This window comes from Nicrophorus vespilloides, unplaced genomic scaffold, assembly GCF_001412225.1.
Source record: "Nicrophorus vespilloides isolate i.1.1-1 unplaced genomic scaffold, Nicve_v1.0, whole genome shotgun sequence".
NCBI classification, from domain to species: domain Eukaryota; kingdom Metazoa; phylum Arthropoda; class Insecta; order Coleoptera; family Silphidae; genus Nicrophorus; species Nicrophorus vespilloides.
Window position 1 is genome coordinate 429091 of NW_017098599.1, and position 21570 is coordinate 450660.

A 21570-nucleotide genomic window follows, 5' to 3' on the forward strand; every position below is an offset into this window, starting at 1 on the left:
AAACAATTACAAGATACAAAATAATGTTTTTAATTAGTTTCAAATTAAAATCTGTTGTTCTTTAGAAAAAATGATTTTGAACCTAATATTTTGTGTCAATTTTTGAATATGTACTTTTGCTATTAAAAATAAAAAAAAATACAAAGTCTTAAATATTAAAGTTTAATATGAGATACATGAATCTTAATATTGACTATTGATAAATAATTGATAATTCTTACTTTTGATATTGGTTAGTGCAATTGATTTGTTCAATTTATGTTATTTGATTTAAACAAGATATACATGTTATTTAATTCACCTCAGGATATACTTCTACGGCTATAGAATCGGTTGCGTAAATATTGCTTATATCAATATTAACTTGGTGTGAAGACTTTGCTGAAACCTTCAACACTCGAGAGTTCGATGTGTTGCAAACATGTTTCATTTTGAAATTTGTATCAAAGGCGTTGTGTTTGTAATGCCATTCTTCTCTTTTAAATGAAATATGACATGCTGCACACACGTTGTTGATTCTCTAATAGTTCTACAGGAATTGGTAATATAATCTTTATCTGATGATGGATTAAACATCATGTCATATAACAATGTCATGACAGCCAGCTGTTGGCATGTAATTGAAGTCTTTTATATCATTTTGGCAGGAATTAGCACGCAGGTCAACAAATACATTTCTTAATTAAAACCGTCGTTTAAACACCTGTGATCAGGATGAAGTTGCGATTTAACACTTACGATATCATATGCAGCATCGCCGAGCTTCAAAAGTAAGTGTGCTAAAGAACTTTATTAGGTTATAATACTCATTGATGGTCATTTGTTTTTCTTTTGTAAAGGCTGATTGGCATGAGAGTCAACAATGTCTATGACATCGACAACAAGACTTATCTGATAAGACTGCAGAAGACAGAGGCAAAGTTTGTGCTACTTTTGGAATCTGGAAATAGGTTCCACACAACCAACTATGAGTGGCCTAAGAATATGGCTCCCTCCGGATTCAGCATGAAAGTATTGGTTTCAGCTATTGATGTAGAGTTATAAATTTAGAGATTTATATTTTTTAGTTAAGAAAACATTTAAAAAATAAAAGGTTGGAATCTTTGAAGCAACTTGGATGCGATCGTATCGTGGATCTGCAGTTTGGTAGTGGCGAGGCAGCTTACCACGTTATTTTGGAGCTCTTTGATAAGGGAAATATAGTTTTGACTGACTTCGAGTGGACTATATTGAATGTACTTAGACCTCACACGGAAGGGGATAAAGTGAGGTTCGCCGTTAGGGAGAAATATCCGCAGGATCGGGCTCGCGAATTGAGTGCGCCGACGGTTGAGGAAATTCAGCAAATCTTAGCTGGAGCAAAGCCTGGGGATTCCTTGAAGAAATGGTTAATGCCAAATTTTGGTTTGTGCAGCCTTTGCACGAATTGCGTTGAATAATAATTGTATATTGTTTTTAGAATTTGGACCAGCGCTGATTGAACATGTTTTTTTGAAATACGGATTTGCGAACTCTACGAAAATCGGAAAGGATTTCAATGTAGAGGACGACGTCGTTAAATTGCACAAAGCGTTGAGTGAAGCGCATCACCTCATGACCAATGTTGATACATCAAAGGTATGTTGTTTATTTAAAAGGAAGTGTAGTTAGTTATTAAAGTATGCTTCAGGGATATATCATTCAGAAAAAAGAGGAGCGTCCAAATACTGCGAAAGATGCGGAAAAGGAATATTTTTTTGCTAACCAGGAATTTCATCCGCTACTTTACGCCCAGCATACCGAGCACACTTACCAAGAGTATGAGACGTTTAATGAGGCAGTCGACGAGTTCTTCTCCACGCTGCAGGGTCAGAAAATTGATATGAAATCGTTGCAGCAGGAGAGGGAAGCTGTAAAGAAGTTAGAAAACGTAAAACGCGATCACGATCAACGCTTAGTAGCGTTGGAGAAGACGCAAGAGTCAGATAAGGTCAAAGCAGAGTTAATTACGAAGAATCAACAATTGGTTGAATCAGCTATCCTTGCCATCCAGAGCGCGCTTGCAAACCAGGTACTAACCATTCAGTGGTTTAGATAGGACTTGTATTAACTTTGTAACTATTTGCAGATGGCTTGGGCGGACATTGAAACGTTGGTTAAGGAAGCAGCGGCTCAGGGGGATCCTGTCGCTAAGCAGATTAAACAATTGAAATTGAACACCAACCACATCAGTTTACTTCTAGCCGATCCATATCCAGAGGAAAACACGGAGCCCATCCCTCTAGTGATCGACATTGATTTGGCATTGAGTGCTTTCGCAAACGCCCGAAGGTAGATTTAGTAATAGCGCGTATTATGTAACTGAATGCTAATGTAGCAAATATCTTCTGTCTTTAGATACTACGACCAGAAACGATCGGCCGCCAAGAAGCAACAGAAGACCATAGAATCGCAGAGTAAGGCTTTGAAGTCAGCAGAGAAGAAGACCAAGCAAGTTTTGAAGGAGGTGGGGAACGTTTGAATATCAATTAATAAGTTGGTAATCTGAGGTGTCGTTTGTAATTTCAGATGCAAACCACGACGAACATCAACAAGGCACGGAAGGTCTACTGGTTCGAAAAGTTCTTCTGGTTCATCAGCTCGGAGAACTACTTGATTATCGCCGGTCGCGATCAAGGCCAGAACGAGCTCATCGTGAAGAGGTATATGAGACCTACAGATATTTACGTGCATGCCGACATCCACGGTGCTTCGAGTGTAGTTATAAAGAATCCAAGCGGAAAGCCGGTCCCGCCGAAGACATTAAACGAGGCTGGTACAATGGCCATCTGCTATAGGTATTATTACAACGTATTATTATTATTCAACTAAACAACTCAATGGATTCAATTATTTCAGTGTTGCTTGGGAAGCTAAGGTATTAACGAATGCTTATTGGGTATTCGGAGAGCAAGTGAGCAAGACCGCTCCGACGGGAGAGTACTTGACCACAGGTAGTTTCATGGTTCGCGGCAAGAAAAACTTCTTACCACCATCGCATTTGATTCTTGGATTGGGATTTCTGTTCCGACTGGAGGATGGTAGTATCGAGAGGCATAAAGATGAGAGGAAGGTGATTGGAAACGAGGAAGAACTTGAAGAGATCAAAGAAGATAGCAAAGATGAGGAAATCGTCATTTCCGAAGATAGCGGCGATAGTAGCGACGAGAAAACTGAACAGGAGGCAAAGTTGGGCGATATCAAGGAGGAGGACGACGAGGAAGAAAGCGATTCCGAAGAATCCGCCTTCCCAGACACAAAAATTAAAATTACACATACAGAGGGAACAAAGTAGGTTCATTGGTTCTATTGTCAATTCTTATTTAAATTCATTCTTGTAGGATTAACATTGTGACTGAAACAACTTCAGGGTTCCAAGCGCCCAAGGATAAACTAGATATTGAAGAGAGGATGGAAAAGAGCAAGCAGAGAAGTCGGACTGCAAGCGAGACCAGCACCAAAAGTAAAAGCAGCGTTCAGGAGCAGCGACAGCAAAGTAATATCATAGTTAGCTTATTTGTGTGACGATAATTGAATAATTTATAGAAGAGAAAAAGGAACAAACTCAACAGGCAAAACGTGGTCAGCGAAGTAAACTTAAGAAGATTAAAGAAAAGTACGGTGATCAGGACGAGGAGGAACGACAGTTGAGGATGACCATTCTTCAGGTTATTTTGTTGTTTCGAAGCAATGGTGTAACGTTTTTAATATATACTTATTTCTTTCATGTGTAGTCGGCTGGTCCGATCAGCAAGAAAAACAAGAAAAATTCCAAGGATTCGCAAGCAAATAAAAACAAACAAAACGAGAAAGGTCCGAGACAGCCGAGACCAAATGTGGAGCAACATTTCGACGTGGAAGATGAACCCGTGGTGCAGGCTGACGTCGACATGATTGATGCCCTAACTGGAATTCCAACTACAGAAGACGAATTGTTATTTGCCGTTCCTGTCGTAGCTCCTTACAATACTCTCTCACAGTACAAGTAAGTAATATAATAAATAACCTAGTCATGGAATATAAACCAATATTACCACATAAATATTTATATTATACTAAATATTTATTAGAAATATATAACAACCATTGTGTTTGCAACAGGTTCAAGGTAAAACTAACACCGGGTACTTCGAAGAGAGGTAAAGCTTCGAAAACGGCTGTCAACATGTTTCTGCACGAGAAAACGATCACGCAAAGGGAAAGGGACTTGCTGAAAGCCGTCAAGGATGATGTGATGGCGAAAAATCTGCCGGGAAAAGTTAAACTGTCGGCGCCGAGGCTTCAAGCGCTTCGAAAGTAAATGTTTGTTACATTGAATAAATATTTTTAATTGTTACCTCATGACGCGATTAACCCACAGTCTGAAAACTAGCACATTAAAATCCCGGATCCCACGAGGTCTCCTGTCGTTTTGACTTGTTCTCGTAGCAAACAATCGTGTCGCCCGGTTTGAACTCCAAATCTTTATCTTGCAACTGAAGGCCGCAATCCAAGTCTTTCTTGATAGAGTCCACCTCGTTCTTCAAATGTCTCATGGAAGAAAGCGGACCTAAATATAATAACATTACAATTGGTTCAATGGTATTTGGGAATACTAAAGATTACCGTCGAAGAGAGTTTCTTCGTTTCTGACTAATTTGAATTTGGCAGACCTTTTTAGCACACCCTTGATGCAGCGCGATCCAGCTACTGGAACCTTCTTTCTGCCTTCGTTTATATCAAACTGCTGTAGGACTGTTGCCTCACCGATCACTTCTTCGTAGCTTATGGGGGGTAGCCTATCGTTAATTTCCTCCTTGACATCGTCGACCAACTTGTAAATTACATTGTGGTGTTTAATAGGTACTGAATTCTGGTCGGCCAGGTCTTTACATTTAGGTGGGCAGTCAGAATTGAATGCATAAATGATGCCATTGAAGGACTTTGCCATTTCGATGTCGCTTTCCGTCACGGCGCCAACCCCATAATGTACTAAATCCATGACGCAGTCGGGTTCTTCGTAACTGTCCAGAGTATTCAATAGCGCTTCCAACGTTCCATCCACATCTGCTTTGATTATCAAATTTATCCTAGGCGTACCATCGTCATCTGAAATTAGAATTACATTAAAACTTTTGGATAATTAATCCTAATATTAAGAGAATAGACAAATTCACATTAAATTTGAACTTCTATTTCAAAATATTTGGAAATAATGTAAAAATATTACCATCTATAATTTCCTTTCCTCGTGGACCCTGGCTTCTCAGCCTGAATCTACCCATGCGACGTTTGTGCATAAGTTTCTCTTTGTACTCCCTGTCATGTTGCTCCTCCTTGGACGAGATAGCAATAGCATCCTCTTCCTGCTTAGCCAACTGCTTTTTGCTTTCTCTCGCTTTGATCACGTTCCTCGCCGTCTTCTCGCTGTCCACCTGCAGTACAACTTCTCCGGCGGATGGAAGATCTTTCCAGCCTTCTACTTCAGCTGGATATCCAGGCTTCACCTCCGTCAATTGTTTACCGTCATGATCTTTGATTGAACGAACCCTGCACAATGAGGTATCAGCAACAATTACATCACCTTTCTTCAGCGTGCCTCGTTGCACCACAATCGTGCACAATCTTCCCCTCTGCGGATGCAATCTGCTTTCCACCACCACAGCTTCCACTGGACCGATAGGATCTGCACCGACTTCCAACAGTTCGGCTTGTAAAACCAACGCCTCTGTCAATTGGTCCAGGTTCCTGCGTTTAAGCGCCGAAATTGGAACGGCCTGTACATCTCCTCCAAGACTTTCAACTTGTATGCCATTATTCACAAGCATTTGCTTTGTCTCCTCCACGTTCGCTCTTGGGGCGTCGATCTTATTTATAGCAACCAATATGGGCACTGTAAATTATTTATTTAAAGTAATATGACTGTATGAATGTATGCATTAAAGTAACCTCTTGCTTGCCTGGCCATTCTGATTGATTCGACTGTCTGTTCCATGACTCCGTCATCTGCAGCAACTACCAATACTACAATATCAGTTATATTTGCACCTCTTTCTCGCATAGCGGTGAATGCAGCGTGACCTGGCGTATCCAAAAACGTAATTTTGGCGCCGGACTTTAGTTCAACTGAAAAAGCACCAATGTGTTGTGTTATGCCACCAAATTCGCTAGCTACTACTTTAGTATTCCTGAGCGCATCCAGTAAAGTTGTCTTGCCATGATCAACATGACCCATAACAGTGACCACAGGAGGCCTAGGTTTCAGTTGACTCTTAGTAGGAGGTGGCCTAGGGTAAATATCCCTATCCACCTCCTCTTCCACCACATCATTAGGATTGGCAACCACTCTCATCCTGTGACCACTCCTCTTCACTGCTTCATGCAGCAGTGCTTGGTCACTAATTACTGTCCTTCCACCTGACACTTGATTAAGAAATAAATCACACACATATTTTACATCACGATCAAGGACTTGTGCCAATTCTGCCACTGTTATATTCCTCCATACATCAATCACCTTTGCTTTAGCTTTGGGAGTGTATTCTATTATCCTGGAAGATTTCTAAATATCTCAATGAAAAACGAAAATTAAACAAATTGCAATAAATTTACCCTTTCTTCCACAGTTTTCCTCCTTTTCCAAAATGTTTGACTTGTATGGTACTGTGATTTTCCATAAATTGTTGAAATGCATTTTGTCCTATTGTTACTAAAACAATTTATTAATTCAATTCAATTTTCACAAATTAAATTTTGAAAATCTTACCTGTGATTCAAACAGGAGGACAACTTTATGCAATTCGAAATTATCTTTGGTGTATGATAACATACACGATAAAAGGCCATAATTCTCAATGTTAAATAACAATAATTGTTACTTAAATTCTATTAATTAGAGGTTACAAAATAATGTAGGTTATGTAGATCATTGTGTTAATACCGACATTCTAAAATATTAAAATTTACTTTTGGTATAAATATTAATATAACTTGTTGATTTGTAATTATCATTTTTCATTCATACTGTTAATTCTAATATTTAATAATATCTAATAATAAATATGCATTTTGTTTATATTATTTGAACTACTAATAAATTATTTTTTATTTATTCTTTAGCACGCGTGTTAATATGATATATGATTCAATTATTATTAGCAAAAGGTAATTTGGTAACATGAGGAAATAATTAAATGACTCATGTTGTACTTGGAAAACAGTATATAAGTAGTTGACGGTAGTTCTAATAGGAAACTAGTGGAACTAACAGGCCATTAGTGTGTACTTGAAATTGACGTTTCTGTAAAAAACTGACTAGTCAAAATTTGTTTTTGTTACCGGTTTGTTGAAAATCTTGTGTAACAGTTCATAATAATGTCGGGTAATGATGAGAAAATCGAGCATTTTCGATCAATCACTGGTGTAAATGAAGAACGCGCCAGGTTTTACCTGGAAGCAGCGTCCTGGACTTTGGAGGTTAACATGAAAATAAATCAATTGTATATTTGCATGTAATATCATAAATTTTGATTTCCAGATGGCTTTAGCAAGTTTCTATGATGCAGATGCTGACAGTCAATCAGATGTGGAGGTTATTGACCAACCATCAGACACTGAGCCAACAACACCACTTGCCAAGCCCAAGCCAGAGAAGAAAAAGGTAAACTCGAAATTTGCAACAATCCACACACTCAATAATTCCAGTGATGAGGAGGAGGATGGTCAGGCATTCTATGCTGGAGGATCAGAGCACAGTGGGCAGCAGGTGCTGGGGCCTAAGAAGAAAGACATAGTGGCTGACATGTTTAAGTCTGTGAAAGAGTAAGTTGATTTATTCATCTATTGTTTATATTAAATTACATTATATTTAACTTTTGTAGACATGGAGTTGAAGTATTGGATAACCAAGCAAGTGGTTCTTCAGCTTTCAGGGGCACTGGTTACAAATTAGGACAGACTAGTGATGACACAGAAACAGTCCCAGGTGCACCAGTTCCTTCAAAGCCTGTACAGGTCACTTTGAAGTTATGGAAAGAAGGATTCAGCATTGATGATGGTGCATTGAGGATGTACACTGATCCCGCGAATCAGGAATTTCTGACTAGCGTCAGAAGGGGAGAAATACCAACGGAACTCAGAAGGGATGTTAGCGAGGTAATGTATAAAACAAACTCATCAATTCAATCTGAATAATGTGTTGTGATTCAGGTGCACGTGAGCATGGAAGATCATCGCATGGAGACGTTTGCGAAGAAATCAGAAAGGTTTTCGAGGAAGGCATTCTCAGGACAGGGACATACTTTGGGTAGCCCAACTCCGCCGACAATTGGAGCTCCTCTGGACGAGGATCGCAACGTCAACGAATCTCATGCTAGAGAGAACCTTCATGTGGATTCCAATCAGCCAACAACAAAGTAAAGAACGATAACTACGTACAAGATAAACAATTTGTAATAAATCGATTTTGTAGTTTACAGATTCGTTTGGCCGATGGGACTAGATTGGTGGGACAATTCAACCATCAGCACACCATTGAGCAAATCAGATCGTTCATTGTGACAGCAAGGCCCCAATACGAGATGCGTTCGTTCGCGCTGCTCACCTCTTTTCCACCCAAGGAGCTGCAGGACAAGCAGACAATTGTCGATGCAGGAATTTTGAATTCCGCCATCATACAAAAATTAACTTAATTATGTTATTTATTTGATATACTTTTAAGGATCTATAAGGGCTAACATTTCCCCTCTAATTTCATTTTCTAATGTGTAAAATGTTTAGAATAAATTCTTTAATGGAATAAATTCATATAATATAAATATGAAACTAAAATGAAGCAAATTCGTTTGTTTATTTTTTTTTAATTTGAACAGTTGATTTTTCTTAACCTAAAAAGTAACCAGTTGTCAAATATTGTGAGTCAACTTTCGGGGCGTTGAAAAACAAAAGTAAAATGCCAGTAACACAGCCGCCCAAGGAACAAATTGTTGAAGCTGAAGAAGTTGGTGAATATCAACCAGCTCAGGCGCAGAGGGAAACCACCCTGACGGATCATTTGAACAAGAAATTGTTGACTTCGTTTCTGCAGCGCATCAATCAAGTTCAGACGGCAGAGCCTTCGGTGAAAGACGATTCTAAGTCAGGCGAGGAAGAGGATAGTAACTTTGATTAAAATAATTTAAGCGAAAAAAAAGCTAAACGAAAAACATTCCTTGAAGTATAAACATAAGCAATAGACATAACCTAGAATATAATACGCGCGTAACATGGACACCTACCAGTCTGATCCAGAGGATAATAGTCTGGAAGTTATAGAGGAGGCGGAGGAGGATGGTGAAGTTGTCACAGTTGAACGAGTTGACGAAGATGCAGACGATGATGCTGCAGCCAAGAAAGTTATAAAACCAAGACGCGCAATAAGGAATCCACAACCAAAGTTGAATGCACAAACACTGCAAGGACCTCGAGGATTGCTGGCAATGCCTGAGCTCTTCAATAAACAAAAGTTCAAAGGTAAAGGACATGAAGAGCAGGACCTGAAAACACTGATGAAGACCTACGAGTACTGGTGTCATAGATTATTTCCAAAATATCCATTCGATGAGTGCATATCCAAATTAGAGAAACTAGGGAGCAAGAAACCAGTCATTGTAAGTTGATCATAACTGTAATCAATGTATGTTTACTAATTGCTTTAATTCATCTTCAGACGCAGATCAAAAAGATTCGGATGGGTCTTATAGAGCCGGAAACGTTGAAGCCTATTAGCGAGGAAAGAGAGGTGGATGTTCCTGTGACGGAGCCAAGCAGAGCGGAAAGTCAATTCGATGCGTTGGTAAACAAGACAAAGAAACCAGCAGCAGATACTATTCAACTGACTGAAGAGCAATTGGAGACAGTCCGTATTAATAAGGAGAGAGCCATGAGGTTGAGACAGGAAAGATTAAGGAGATTAGAGGAGATGGCTGAGGCTAAGATAAACCATCCACAAGAAAGCCAAAAACAATTTATAACTGAAATTAGTAACACCGACAACGGTAAGACGGCGGAGCATAAATCTGATGAAGAACCTGCACCAAGTCAAACAATTAAACAGACGGATACAATGGATTGTGATTAATTTAGTTTACTTAATATATTTCAAGGAAAAGTTTTTTTTTGTATTTTTCATATTTTTTTTTTTTGTATAATCTTATTATTAAAATCACATATTTATCTAAAAACCTAGCATCGTATATATATTTACAATTATATGTAAGCTAAGTCGTATTCCAATAAATACGAAGTTGAATTTTCCTACAACAAAACATGTTTTCAATTTGACCTTTTTCTTGGATATTCTGTATTATATATACCCTGTCAATGCCATTTCCTATCATCCTTACAGTGTTTTCATCCCCTCAGCCTAATTAATGTAAGTTTCCAAAATCAATAACATACGATCACAAATATGTATGTACCCAACTAAACATAGCTTAATATAATAATATACACGGTTATTGCAATATTTTCGTCTCGTCGATATTGAAAATGATATTAATTCATAAGCAACGAAACGAGGGGCGAAAAACTTAATTTGGACACCGTGATATGTTATTACCAGCGCATTGTAAATTATTCAAAATTAAGCGTTCTTTGTGTAGAATAATAACGTATATATATATAATTCTTTGCTTTTGTTTTCTATTAATATATTAATAACAAAATAATAATAAAGAATTTTATTTACAGAATCGTGTTGCAAGTGTTTCACTAATTTGAAACTATATGTATGTTGTATGCTCTATTTACTTTGATCATCGAAATTTCCGCAGTGCAGAGCAGATCGGAAACGTCTGCCTTAGATGACATTCGGTATTTCCGGTATGAGAGAAGCAAAGAACGTGGTGAAGAACGTCCACAGTACCATGAGTCGTGTGGGCGCCTGAATTTCGGCTGCATCGCCTTGCGCTATATTATTGTTGTTGATGTTGACGTTCCTGAAGAAACCTATCTGATAAAGGTAAAGGGCTAAACCTAAAACTACCACGAATATGAATCGCACGGGGCTCGAGTAGAAATACACGACGCTGATGAAGACCATCATTCGGCTCAGCAAGTAGAAGACGTCCAGCCAATCGCGATTTCCCTCTCGATCCGGATCACGTCCAATATGTGCTTCGGGGATGTTCGGTATCTGCGGTTGCTGCGCTTGCGGTTGGTACGCGGGAGGCTGTGCCGGGTCTTGCGGTTGATCTTGCATATCGGGGATGGCCTGCGCAGCTTGCTGAAGGGTTTCCGCAATCGGTTGACCATAATTCACATTTTGCATATGATTTGCACTGCAAAAAACATTTACAACTAAGTAAAGGTGATCTCAATTCCAAACAAAAAGGAACTGCATCATTCAAAAATCTTATTCACCCTACCACTTAAAAACTAATAAATTAGTAATAAGTTATGAAATAAAATATGTTCCTACAGTTTTACATTAGAAAAGACTTTAGCTTTGGTTTTATTAGGTTTATCTAAGCAAAAATGCCATACTAGACAAAAACAACACTTTCTTGTACAAGTATAAACGCAACTCAAAGTTCGACTGATTGAAAATTATGAATCCAAAGTATCAAACCGATTATTTTACTAACAATGACTTTTCAAATTTAATATTGCCAACTGCAACAATTAAGTTGTTATGATCTTGATTATTTTATTTTTGATAATTATTGTTTCAATTGTTGAAATTTCGATGAAACTTAAGTGATAGTAGTTTCATGTGAATAGAAACAAAGTATCAAAACTAATATTTCGTATACAGCAACGGACACAATGAAAAATTAAATCTGCATAACGCAATTGATTTGGTACACATTAAAAAGTAAATATCTTCCTTCCTTCCTGTTCTCGAAGCGGTTGTGCAACTCGTTCCGTTCGAACTCTCACTTTCACTCATTACAAACTCAAACAATTTGCGCGAAAGAAGTGTTATTGCCGATTTATTCTGATGCAAATTCATCATCGGCGGAGAAATTTCTACTCGAAATATAAAAAAAAACAACTACTACAAATTATCTGTTTAAAATTGTTTTTTTTACGATTCGTTCTTTCTTTCCGATTATCAATGATGTTTCATACTTACATGCTAATGTAATGGTTCATATATTGCATGTAGGCCTGCTGCATGACCAACTGCATAGTCTGTGCGTCCATCATATTGAACTGATGGTTATACCAGTCTGGGAATCTTTGGTTGTTAAAGGGTTCATTGGAATGGGGCGGTGGTGGATCGACGGCTGCAGCAGAAGCCGCTGATTGTTCTCTTGGTGGAGCAGCGGTGGTCTGTGGGGAGGATTCAGTCTGTGGAGTGAATTTTGGTGTGCAGACCAGATGGACGGTGTGAGTGTCCTGACCATCGAATTGTCGCAGGATATCCTTCAGCACGACTGAATCGTTCAGCAATTTTCCAGAATAAATCAACTTCTGTTCATTTCTCGGCTGCAAATCAAATATAAAACAAAGATTAGTAATCGCATGCAAACACTGTGTACATAGCAATATTAATTATTACATCACACGTGTCAATGTGCAAAACGTGGTTCAAGGATGCGAAAAAATATTATTTTATTTGTTGACAGAAATAGAGAAAACGTTAAATGTTTTTCATCAATGTTAAAACATGACGAGTTATTTTCATGTTTTAAACAATAAAAACTATAATATGCATTAAGTAAAGAAACATTTACAAACAAAATTAGTCATGTTCAAACACTAGAAATATTAACAGAAATTGCAACAAAAAAAATCGTCACAATTGATTTAACATTGTGAAATCATCGAATTGGGACAAGAAAATGTATAGAATTTCAGATATTACGTGGTCATTTCAGATTAGATAATTTTCCACATGAGTAACAATCGTCATTATCTTCAACTGCAGCCCATACGAAAGTAGTTAATGCAGAATGCAGTTCAATATAGACCTGATTTACATTCCTTGTTTTCTTTTTTTTTATATTTGGTATTTCTTGAAACGAATGATAAGATATTGAAATATTTCTACATATTTTTAACAAAGTAACAGGTAATGTGAATTTCATTATTGTTTTAAATTTCATTAATCAAGTGAAGTTTATGGATTTTATAACATTTACATTCCTTATTTCCTTTTTTTTAATATTTGGTATTTCTTGAAACGAATGATAAGATATTGAAATATTTCTACATATTTTTAACAAAATAACAGGTAATGTGAATTTCATTATTCTGTTTTAAATTTCATTAATCTAGTGAAGTTTATGGATTTTATAACAATTTTCAACATGAAATACATTAATTTCGAAATAATTTATAATCAAGTCAAAATATCAATACTGTTGTATATCGAGTAGATTCACAGAAGGAGCAATAAATATAATTATATTTACGTCTTTCTGCCCTGAACTAATTCTTGAAATTAAACTACAATGATACAGATTATATTGTTTGAGCAATGATAATAAACATAGTTGCAATAATGTTTATTCATTCACATGTTGTTAACAAAACTATAATTTATTTAAATAACAATTGCAACAACAACTGTCTGGATTCTAATGGGATTACAGAATTTTAATTGATAATTTAGGATCTGGTTACTAAGCAAGTGTTGTGGTTAAATAATCAACTATTATTTGTTTTGTTAATGTAATCTGTTTTTTTGCTTCTCAGGCAATTTGATACAAATACAAATAGTAATAACACAGACTTCCTGCAGATATATAAATAGTGAAAGAGAGAGAGAGATAATGAGAGCAGATAATAACTTTAAACTAAAATTAGTCTCAATCAGTGGAAACAATTGGAGGTCAGATATGGGAATATTTATCAAAGAATCTGAATTATTGATGATAATAAAATCGAAATGTATTTTTGGCTGCAAGTATCAAATGTAGACTAAAGGCTACAACAAAAATTGTTGATTCAATAAATTGGTCTAACCTACTTATGATACTTTTGTTTGTTTTTGTCATTTTATTTTCTCGCAATCGAGTATAAAGCGCATTACATCAGCAGCAATAGCGTTGGATTCTATGAATGTTTGATGGCCCGTGCGAAGGTTACTCGTGTTGTTTTGTTTCGTTCGTTTGTTTATAACAAATGCCACACTTACTGGTTTGCTGGGATATACTTCCGACAAATGTTGCTTCAGCTTCTGTATAGTCCATGACAGTTCACAGCGAACAGTCTGATCCTCGATTTGCTGATTCGGGGCTTTCACTATCAACGTTACCGGCAGCGTTTCCATCTTCTCTAGCAGCTTCAGCTCGCCTCCAAATCCTTCTACCGTGTCCTGTCCTCCTCTCTCTCTGTCCCACTTGAAATTCGATCGACCCAACAGAAATCCTCGCACACTCTACGCCTCTGACAATACTCTCATATTATTTACAATCAACAATCGTCCGCACAAATAATATCTGTCCCACTACCATTGGTCCCCGTAACCATTACGCACAGCAAACGTCATTGTCACGTGACGACCGACCTCGACAAGACCCACAATGACTGTTTTGCAATCTGTCCGAATAATGAACTGCTTCCTATCAAACGCCCTTTCAATGCCAAGGAAATGACTTTACAAATTTAAAATTGCTGAAAAAAACAAGTACAATATTTATTATGCGATGCGCATGCAATTGCCTATTTACCAACATTGATTGACAGTTCTATAACAGTCCAACCATTGAAGTACAGATGTCTCTACCAGTCTTCAATTTTAATTCATATTAAAATCCAAAATCGCCTGTATCACGAAAATCTGATACGTAAGGTCGTTGGTTCAATTCCGAAAAATCAACAAAAATTTGTGGTGGCTGTTAAACCCGAAAGAGGTAGAAATAGGGCCGAAAAAAATCTCAAATATACCAGAGGCTCACTTATTTATTTAAGCTTCCTACAAATTAACAAGATTTAGATTGAATTTAAACAAAGTATCAAAACGAGCTATATTTATAGTGGAAGAAACATAAGAATATAACTTCGTAAAATAACTGAAATTAAGAGTCAAAATCTTAAATGCATGTTTTTGATGAATGTTGTTTCGTATTTAAATTTGCATCTTCTTTAATTACAAATACATACAAATACATTTGTATAAATGTTGAAATTTCTCTGTAGATTTTGTCTTATACATGGTGGAAAATACAAAATTAATGTTTTATAAATACAACTTTTTATTGAAATAACTTAATTGTTTTTTTCTTCGTCTAAATTACATTTATTTTAACCGAAATTACGACAAAATAGTAGCTTTTCTTATATGTAAAAGTAATAACATTTTTTTTAATGACAAAATGGTGACACTTCATTTACAACAAAATGGCTACATTTATTTTATGTCAAAAATATTAACCATTCTTTGTTATAGTACTCTTTAAATAATTGCTATATGTTAAATATAATAAAACAAAGTAATTAGTAAATGTTGCAGAGTGATATTTGAAAATTTAGTGAATTCGTTTAAATCGTTTTAAACTGACACTTCATTTATGACAGAAATTAAACAATAAAAAATATAATATGCATTAAGAAAAGAAACATTTACAAACAAAATTAGTCATGTTCAAACACTAGAAATTGCAAAAAAATTGTCACAATTGATTTAACATTGTGAAGTTAATCAGCGAATTAGTACAAGAAAATGTATCGAATTTCAGATATTACGTGGTCATTTCAGATTAGGTAATTTTCCACACGAGTAACAATCGTCATTATCTTCAACTGCAGCCCATACGAAATGAGTTAATGCAGAATGCAGTTCAATATTAAATTGATCCGATGTGAAAGTGACGGGTTCAACTCTCATAAAAAAATAATAAAAAAACAATCCATTTCATTTGAGCAGATTGATAACTTTGACATAATTATATACAAAGAAGTATAATTATAATAGATATTGTGTATATAAACAAATGTGAAATATACTAAATAATTATATAAGATTTAAATTGTAAATGTAAACAACACAAATCGTGGGTTAAATGTATATTATAAATGTTGTTCAACATCTAAGATATTATCTTTTATAGAATTTTAGATATGCGCACAGAAAGGAAGCATGCTAATAGGATTACAGCTGTTTCCATAGCCATGGTAGGTAGTAGCACTCTTTATTGATTTTTTATTAAAGACTTCTCCTTTATTTTCCCTGTTTCGTACAACGGAAACTTTATGTTGCCATCATTCGATTCATACATGCAAATACTTTTTTTTAATACTCTTATTCTCTGTAACTAATGGGCTAAAAAAAATAGTTGGGAATATATGAAATAATAATATCATTCGTTATAACCAAAACAAATACAAAAGAAACGTTGAAAAGGTTTACTAATAATAGGTTTTTCCACTTTAAAATAAAATTAATTAAGAATATTGCAAATTACTTACTTTTTAATACTCCTTCTGCATAAATAAAATCATCATTATATTTTGAAGAAAATTAATTTTTAGATTGTCATAAAAGAAATGTTATCATTTTGTTTTGTCGCCATTTTTATTCTGTTAAGATTACGACATTTTTTAGTTGACGTTCGTGTAGTGTGGATTATTCAATTTTATGGTAGAACATTTTCTTGTTAACAAACATGATTCAAAGAAAATTATAAGAATTATTGAATTCGTAAGATGTTGGGTTTATTATATTCATAATATTACCAATTTAAATAAGTATAAAATGGTGGGAGGAAGTAAAATAAAACAACACGTTTCGTAGTATTAAATGTTTACTAGTAAAAAGTAAATCTATTATAAAAAGAGCATTTCATTTATATATAATTTTTTTTTTGTTAGATTTGTCTTTATAAATTATTGTCAAAGCACTACTACTTCTTCGAACATATACATATATTCCTTGGAATTGAACATCACACAATTGTTGCCATAGGCATGCTATGGTCGAAACATATTTTAGATACTTTATTTCAATATAATATATAATATATTTATTTATCTCTGTTTCTCTCTGATTTTTATTGTCATTTACAAATATAAAACGTATTTTCATTACCCGCAACTTTCCATAATATCTAGAAAGCCATCCACCAAAAATTCAATACATTTGCAAACATCGTTTGATAATAGGAACAAAAAGAATTCGTAGAAATTTGTTAATATTAGTAAACATTTGCAAATAATAATTATCAAAGTTTTTTTTTGTTTTGTTTGGTGGATGACCCATCAGATTGCAAAGAACATCCATTTGAATAGAATTGTAAGCGCTCTTACGCACATGTCGTTTTGGACCCGCATAAATTTCAAAACACATCCCCAAATAGTTGTGGAAAGTTGGTGAACTTTCTCGAAAAGCAATTACAAATTGATTTTTATTTCGCGAAAGATTGGAAAGCAAACGTACGGTCAAATTGGATGTTCGTTGACAAAGTTGCAATTCGAATCTACAAATACTATACGTTCTCTTAACATCTCTTCATAATTTTCATTTTCACACTTGAGCGTCTGTTTAAAAAGTTACAGTTAATTGGACTTGGCTTGACTAGTTGCTAATAAATAATAGTAATATTGACTTTTTTTTTAATATACGTGTATAGATTGATTATCTCGACTAAAGCTTCTAAGTTTAATAGCACCTAAAAACATGCTCATCACCCGCACCACTAAACTATCCAAAAATATTTCTAAAAAAAACATTATTATTTTTTTTGTTTGTTATTATTGTCGTTCGATTATTTCTTTTTATTGTCTCGCAACAATTATTATTTAGTTTTAATAGCGTTTAATTGATTGAACGTGCTTTCGTACTTCTCTCGTTAGGAACAACTAGAGTTATTTCAAAAAATCTTTTACAAATTACGAGTATTCTGTTTTCTTCAATAATTATGTATATATGAGTGTATATATATATAGGATATGATTGTGCTAAACATTGAGAAGACCGATTCATTCATTTCATCACATGGTTGTCTTTTGTTTTGTTATTTTTTTAAATAGTGGTCTTTCGAAATCCTTAAACTAGTTTTGTACCGATAAACGTTTCATCTTTTCGAGAGCTTTCGTTATATGAATTTGATGCGTCTATTAACAAAAACTCACTGGTTCCTTAATTGTCTTGGATATGATTGAAGAATTTCACGATATGTTTGTTTTTTTCCATCAAAATGCTTTCCTCTTATACTTCATAATAATGTTTGTCTGGAAGTTTTAGTCTATTCAATAAAAAAATGATTTATAACAGAAATTATTATTGTAGGAGAATGTACTTGTTTGTGACTGAAAATGTAATTTCGTTTCTTTGTTTTAATTATATTATATAATTGAATGGGTTTTAGGTAAGTAGAGATTTTGATTTTAAATTGATTTTAGTTTCAATATTGTGGGATGTTTGTAGAGTTTTTTTGTTACCGATTTGCGGGATTTCGATATTAGACGCTTCAAATATGAGTAGTCGCGGAAATAAAACTCTCTGAATTGGTTGCGAGACGTGAGGGGATTTACGTCTCGACGGGAATCTATGAAAGCGTTGTACAAATATCATTTCCATCTTGCATTTGGATTCGTTAGCTCTGATAATAATTGATCACCTGGTGGTTTTGATTTCCTGGAGGTCCTGGCCCTTGGTCTCAGGAACGCAGCTGATGACGAATGCGAGGCCACAGATGGAGATGGCCGCGTACAGCCAGAAAGCGCCGTAGAGACCAAGAAGTTCTTGGAAGTCGATGAACGTTTTAACACCTATGAAAGCGCAGAGGTAGCTGAAGGCCGTTGCGAGGGCTGTGCCGAAACCTCGATGCTCCAAGGAGAAAAGCTCACTGACGAGGAGCCACGATATGGGGCTTATACCTAAAGAGAAGGCCACGGTAAATACTAGCACACACAGCAACGGAATCCAATCCAGCTGGGGCTGAGCTTTGGGGTTAGCATCTTCGTAGTAGGCGAAAGAACCGAAAGAAGCTAAGGCCAGAATCATGAGCACGCTGGAGGCTACCAGCAGAGGAAGTCTTCCTGCACGATCGACGAGCAGTCCGGATAGCAATGATGAGAGCAACTGTACTAGAGCGACGGCCACAGCCGCGCTGTGCGGGTTTGTACCTCCGAACGTTTGTCTGAAGACGCTCACCACGTAGAAGTTGAAGGCGTTCGCACCGGAGAATCGTTGAAAGAACATCAGGCCGCATGCTATTAAAGCGGGGTCGCGCAGGGTGCGAATGAGGAGGCGAGGATTAACGGGCATCGTCCTCGAAAGGACGTGAGCATGTAAAGCTCCTAACTCAACTCTGAGGTCTGCTGTTCCTCCACGAAGCCATCGAAGAGCCTGTTCAGCTTCTTCATTTCTACCTCGTAGCACCAACCACCCAGGACTTTCTGGCACCTTGAGCATGGCCACGCACATCGCCGTCGGCGCAAGCGAGATGAGCCCTGCCAACTGTCTCCAATCGAGGAATGCACCAGCTGCGAATGCTATCAGTACTCCTGCATGTCCTGCAACCTTGGTGAGGGCGCTCAATCCACCACGGATGTTTGGAGCGGCGATTTCGCTTACGTAGACCTGAGCTGCTAGCTGCACAACGGCCACCAGAAAACCGCTCATGAAAGCCGAGAAGCACATCACCTCTACGTTCGCCGCAAAGACGGTAATAAGCCAGCAAATTGACAGCGGGATTCCTGCCAAGATGAGTGTGCGACGGCGTCCCCAGCGCATCGCTGCTCCCCCGATGGGCGCTCCGAAGAGGGCACCCAGAAGCGAGAGACTCGCCAACCACGAGGCCTGCTGTCCATTGAGCGGGAAAGCTTCGGCGTCGCGTTGCTGAAGGGAGGCTATCGCAGGAGAGCTGTAGCCCTTTCCCAATCCTGCTGCGAACGGTCCCAAAGACACAGCCAGAGCCGCCACCACCTGCCCAAAATATTCTGGTCTCTTCGCGACCATCAGACGACCTCCAGGTCCTGCCACCTGCAAAGCAACAACATCAAAAACAATAAGATGTGGTTTGATGAGAGGGTGCTTTATGGATGTGTGTTAACTCACTGTATGCGTATAGAATTCACGTGACATGTTTCTCTGTCCACAGCATTCCGACGCGGTCACGGCTTCCACTGCTGCTGCTGCTGATGTCGCACGGACGACACCCCCCGAAGACACCCCATGTCTTCTGTGCTTTGAGCCACACTGCGGACCGCTTCTGCTGGAGGCCGACCCTCGGCATCACAGCAGAATACGGCTTTTTGGGGGAAATGCGCGCGCTCCCCCCAAACTCCATCCATACATCCACTACATCCACACACCAACATCCAGAGAACCAACCCCGTATCGACCAGGTTCCAAACCCATCCCATCCCATCCTTGTTCTTCCCGCCACCCCCTTTCGAATGCGGTCCGGACCGTGCCAACAAATTCGTTATTGTGTTCTGTGTGCCTGTGCGTATCAGAACACCAAACCTACCAACCCCCATCACTCCTCTCCTCCGCTGCCCCTCAAACATCAAATTTGTATCCAGTCACGTCTTTTGTTATCTCTCTATGCACCCGGATTATTATTACAGCACACCCTGCAATTTCCCAATTCGCCATACGCCCGAACACCATGTTTTCCACCAGATAAAAACAACAACTACTGCAACGGGCAAAAACTCTGACTACACGGCGGAGCTCCTATCCTCGTCTCCTTGCGCGATTAACGTCGTTGCGACCCAAGAAGGATCTAGGTCAAACAACTTTCCAGCGCAAAATTAATCCCATAATATTACACTTCCTTATCCAGCCGCAAATTTCAAAATATTTACTCACCACCCAAATCCACTGCTCAGAGAAAGAAGGATAAGTAATCAAAAGACTCGCCATAAACAAAACCTTCATCTTCATAAACAAAACGGTGGAATTGTTACATCTTGCAAGCAGACATAAATACAATTTGAGAAATAAAAACATTTCCGTAATTAAAAGATTCATAACCATAAATGTTTATCTATGTACTATTTCATTATTAAAAAAGCAAGTATTGAAAGTAGCAATTTTATCAAAATTGAAAAAAAAATCTTATGAGATCCATTCCAAATATCATTTCAAGTATCCAATGAGAATAAATTAATTCGTCGAAATTGTTAATAACACAAGATGTTAAAAATAATTGATTGATATTGAATTAAGGCCAAAATTACAATGAAGATATTTGAATCGTCTGGTATATTCATTTGAGCCGAGGTAATCGAGGGTAAAGAGGGTAGATTAATTAGAAGAAAGTTTTCAATTCGCTATAAGAGTTTCCTTTTGCTTGCGACTATAAATAATTCGTCAGGACTCGGCGAACCGAAATTAATTGGAATTCATTAAATAATCCACGGATCGGCGCTCCGAGTTTAAAGATCACCATCATCATTATTCTATGCATATTTGAAACCTTAATACAAGAACTTATCTATTAATTCAGAACCAAAACGTGACTTTATTGAATTTCGCTTAAGATAATATTTTTTGGGATGGTAGGTTAAATTGAGAAAGAAAACTATGGATTATAAAATATTCGTTTTGTTTTATTAAGAGAGGCACTCTCTTCCTTATGAGTATATAATAATAATAGTTTTTTTGTTCCGTTCACTAACTAACTATTAAGT

At 36.9% G+C, this 21570-nt stretch overlaps 7 protein-coding genes across 9 annotated transcripts; 4 read left to right on the forward strand and 3 right to left on the reverse strand.

Moving 5' to 3' along the window:
* Positions 1-471: 471 nt before the first annotated feature.
* On the forward strand, positions 472-4354 carry LOC108562860 (nuclear export mediator factor NEMF homolog). Of its 2 annotated transcripts, XM_017921348.1 has the most exons (14): positions 472-541; positions 648-770; positions 840-1011; positions 1068-1404; positions 1460-1617; positions 1670-2050; positions 2108-2310; positions 2377-2485; positions 2548-2816; positions 2878-3309; positions 3360-3514; positions 3565-3686; positions 3753-4003; positions 4120-4354. In XM_017921348.1, exons 2-14 carry the CDS (start codon positions 715-717, stop codon positions 4316-4318), a joined length of 2844 nt encoding a protein of 947 aa, XP_017776837.1. In that variant the 5' UTR covers positions 472-541; positions 648-714; the 3' UTR covers positions 4319-4354. The 2 variants fall into 2 exon arrangements, with proteins under 2 accessions (XP_017776837.1, XP_017776836.1); XM_017921347.1 differs by lacking the exon at positions 472-541 and having other exon boundaries at positions 586-770.
* On the reverse strand, positions 4202-6924 carry LOC108562861 (translation initiation factor IF-2, mitochondrial). 2 transcript variants are annotated; one of them, XM_017921349.1, is made up of 7 exons: positions 6764-6924; positions 6610-6706; positions 5947-6559; positions 5228-5890; positions 4624-5106; positions 4356-4567; positions 4202-4297 (listed from the first exon to the last, which is right to left on the reverse strand). In XM_017921349.1, exons 1-6 carry the CDS (start codon positions 6841-6843, stop codon positions 4395-4397), a joined length of 2109 nt encoding a protein of 702 aa, XP_017776838.1. In that variant the 5' UTR covers positions 6844-6924; the 3' UTR covers positions 4202-4297; positions 4356-4394. The 2 variants fall into 2 exon arrangements, with proteins under 2 accessions (XP_017776838.1, XP_017776839.1); XM_017921350.1 differs by having other exon boundaries at positions 5947-6548; positions 6764-6840.
* A 344-nt stretch (positions 6925-7268) lies between these two features.
* On the forward strand, positions 7269-8761 carry LOC108562838 (NSFL1 cofactor p47). Its single transcript, XM_017921308.1, has 5 exons — positions 7269-7473; positions 7535-7818; positions 7878-8151; positions 8206-8411; positions 8468-8761. Exons 1-5 carry the CDS (start codon positions 7372-7374, stop codon positions 8685-8687), a joined length of 1086 nt encoding a protein of 361 aa, XP_017776797.1. The 5' UTR covers positions 7269-7371; the 3' UTR covers positions 8688-8761.
* A 115-nt stretch (positions 8762-8876) lies between these two features.
* LOC108562868 lies at positions 8877-9248 on the forward strand. Its single transcript, XM_017921359.1, has one exon. It carries the CDS (start codon positions 8948-8950, stop codon positions 9164-9166), a length of 219 nt encoding a protein of 72 aa, XP_017776848.1. The 5' UTR covers positions 8877-8947; the 3' UTR covers positions 9167-9248.
* On the forward strand, positions 9162-10160 carry LOC108562866 (TIMELESS-interacting protein). Its single transcript, XM_017921357.1, has 2 exons — positions 9162-9644; positions 9704-10160. The coding sequence occupies exons 1-2, from the start codon at positions 9261-9263 to the stop codon at positions 10112-10114; spliced, it is 795 nt and encodes a 264-aa protein (XP_017776846.1). The 5' UTR covers positions 9162-9260; the 3' UTR covers positions 10115-10160.
* LOC108562865 (homocysteine-responsive endoplasmic reticulum-resident ubiquitin-like domain member 2 protein) lies at positions 10133-14484 on the reverse strand. The gene is made up of 3 exons (XM_017921356.1): positions 14123-14484; positions 12113-12468; positions 10133-11315 (listed from the first exon to the last, which is right to left on the reverse strand). The coding sequence occupies exons 1-3, from the start codon at positions 14255-14257 to the stop codon at positions 10835-10837; spliced, it is 972 nt and encodes a 323-aa protein (XP_017776845.1). The 5' UTR covers positions 14258-14484; the 3' UTR covers positions 10133-10834.
* Positions 14485-18116: 3632 nt separating this feature from the next.
* LOC108562885 (facilitated trehalose transporter Tret1-like) lies at positions 18117-20194 on the reverse strand. The gene is made up of 2 exons (XM_017921384.1): positions 19988-20194; positions 18117-19912 (listed from the first exon to the last, which is right to left on the reverse strand). The coding sequence occupies exons 1-2, from the start codon at positions 20012-20014 to the stop codon at positions 18542-18544; spliced, it is 1398 nt and encodes a 465-aa protein (XP_017776873.1). The 5' UTR covers positions 20015-20194; the 3' UTR covers positions 18117-18541.
* Between the last annotated feature and the right edge of the window lie 1376 nt (positions 20195-21570).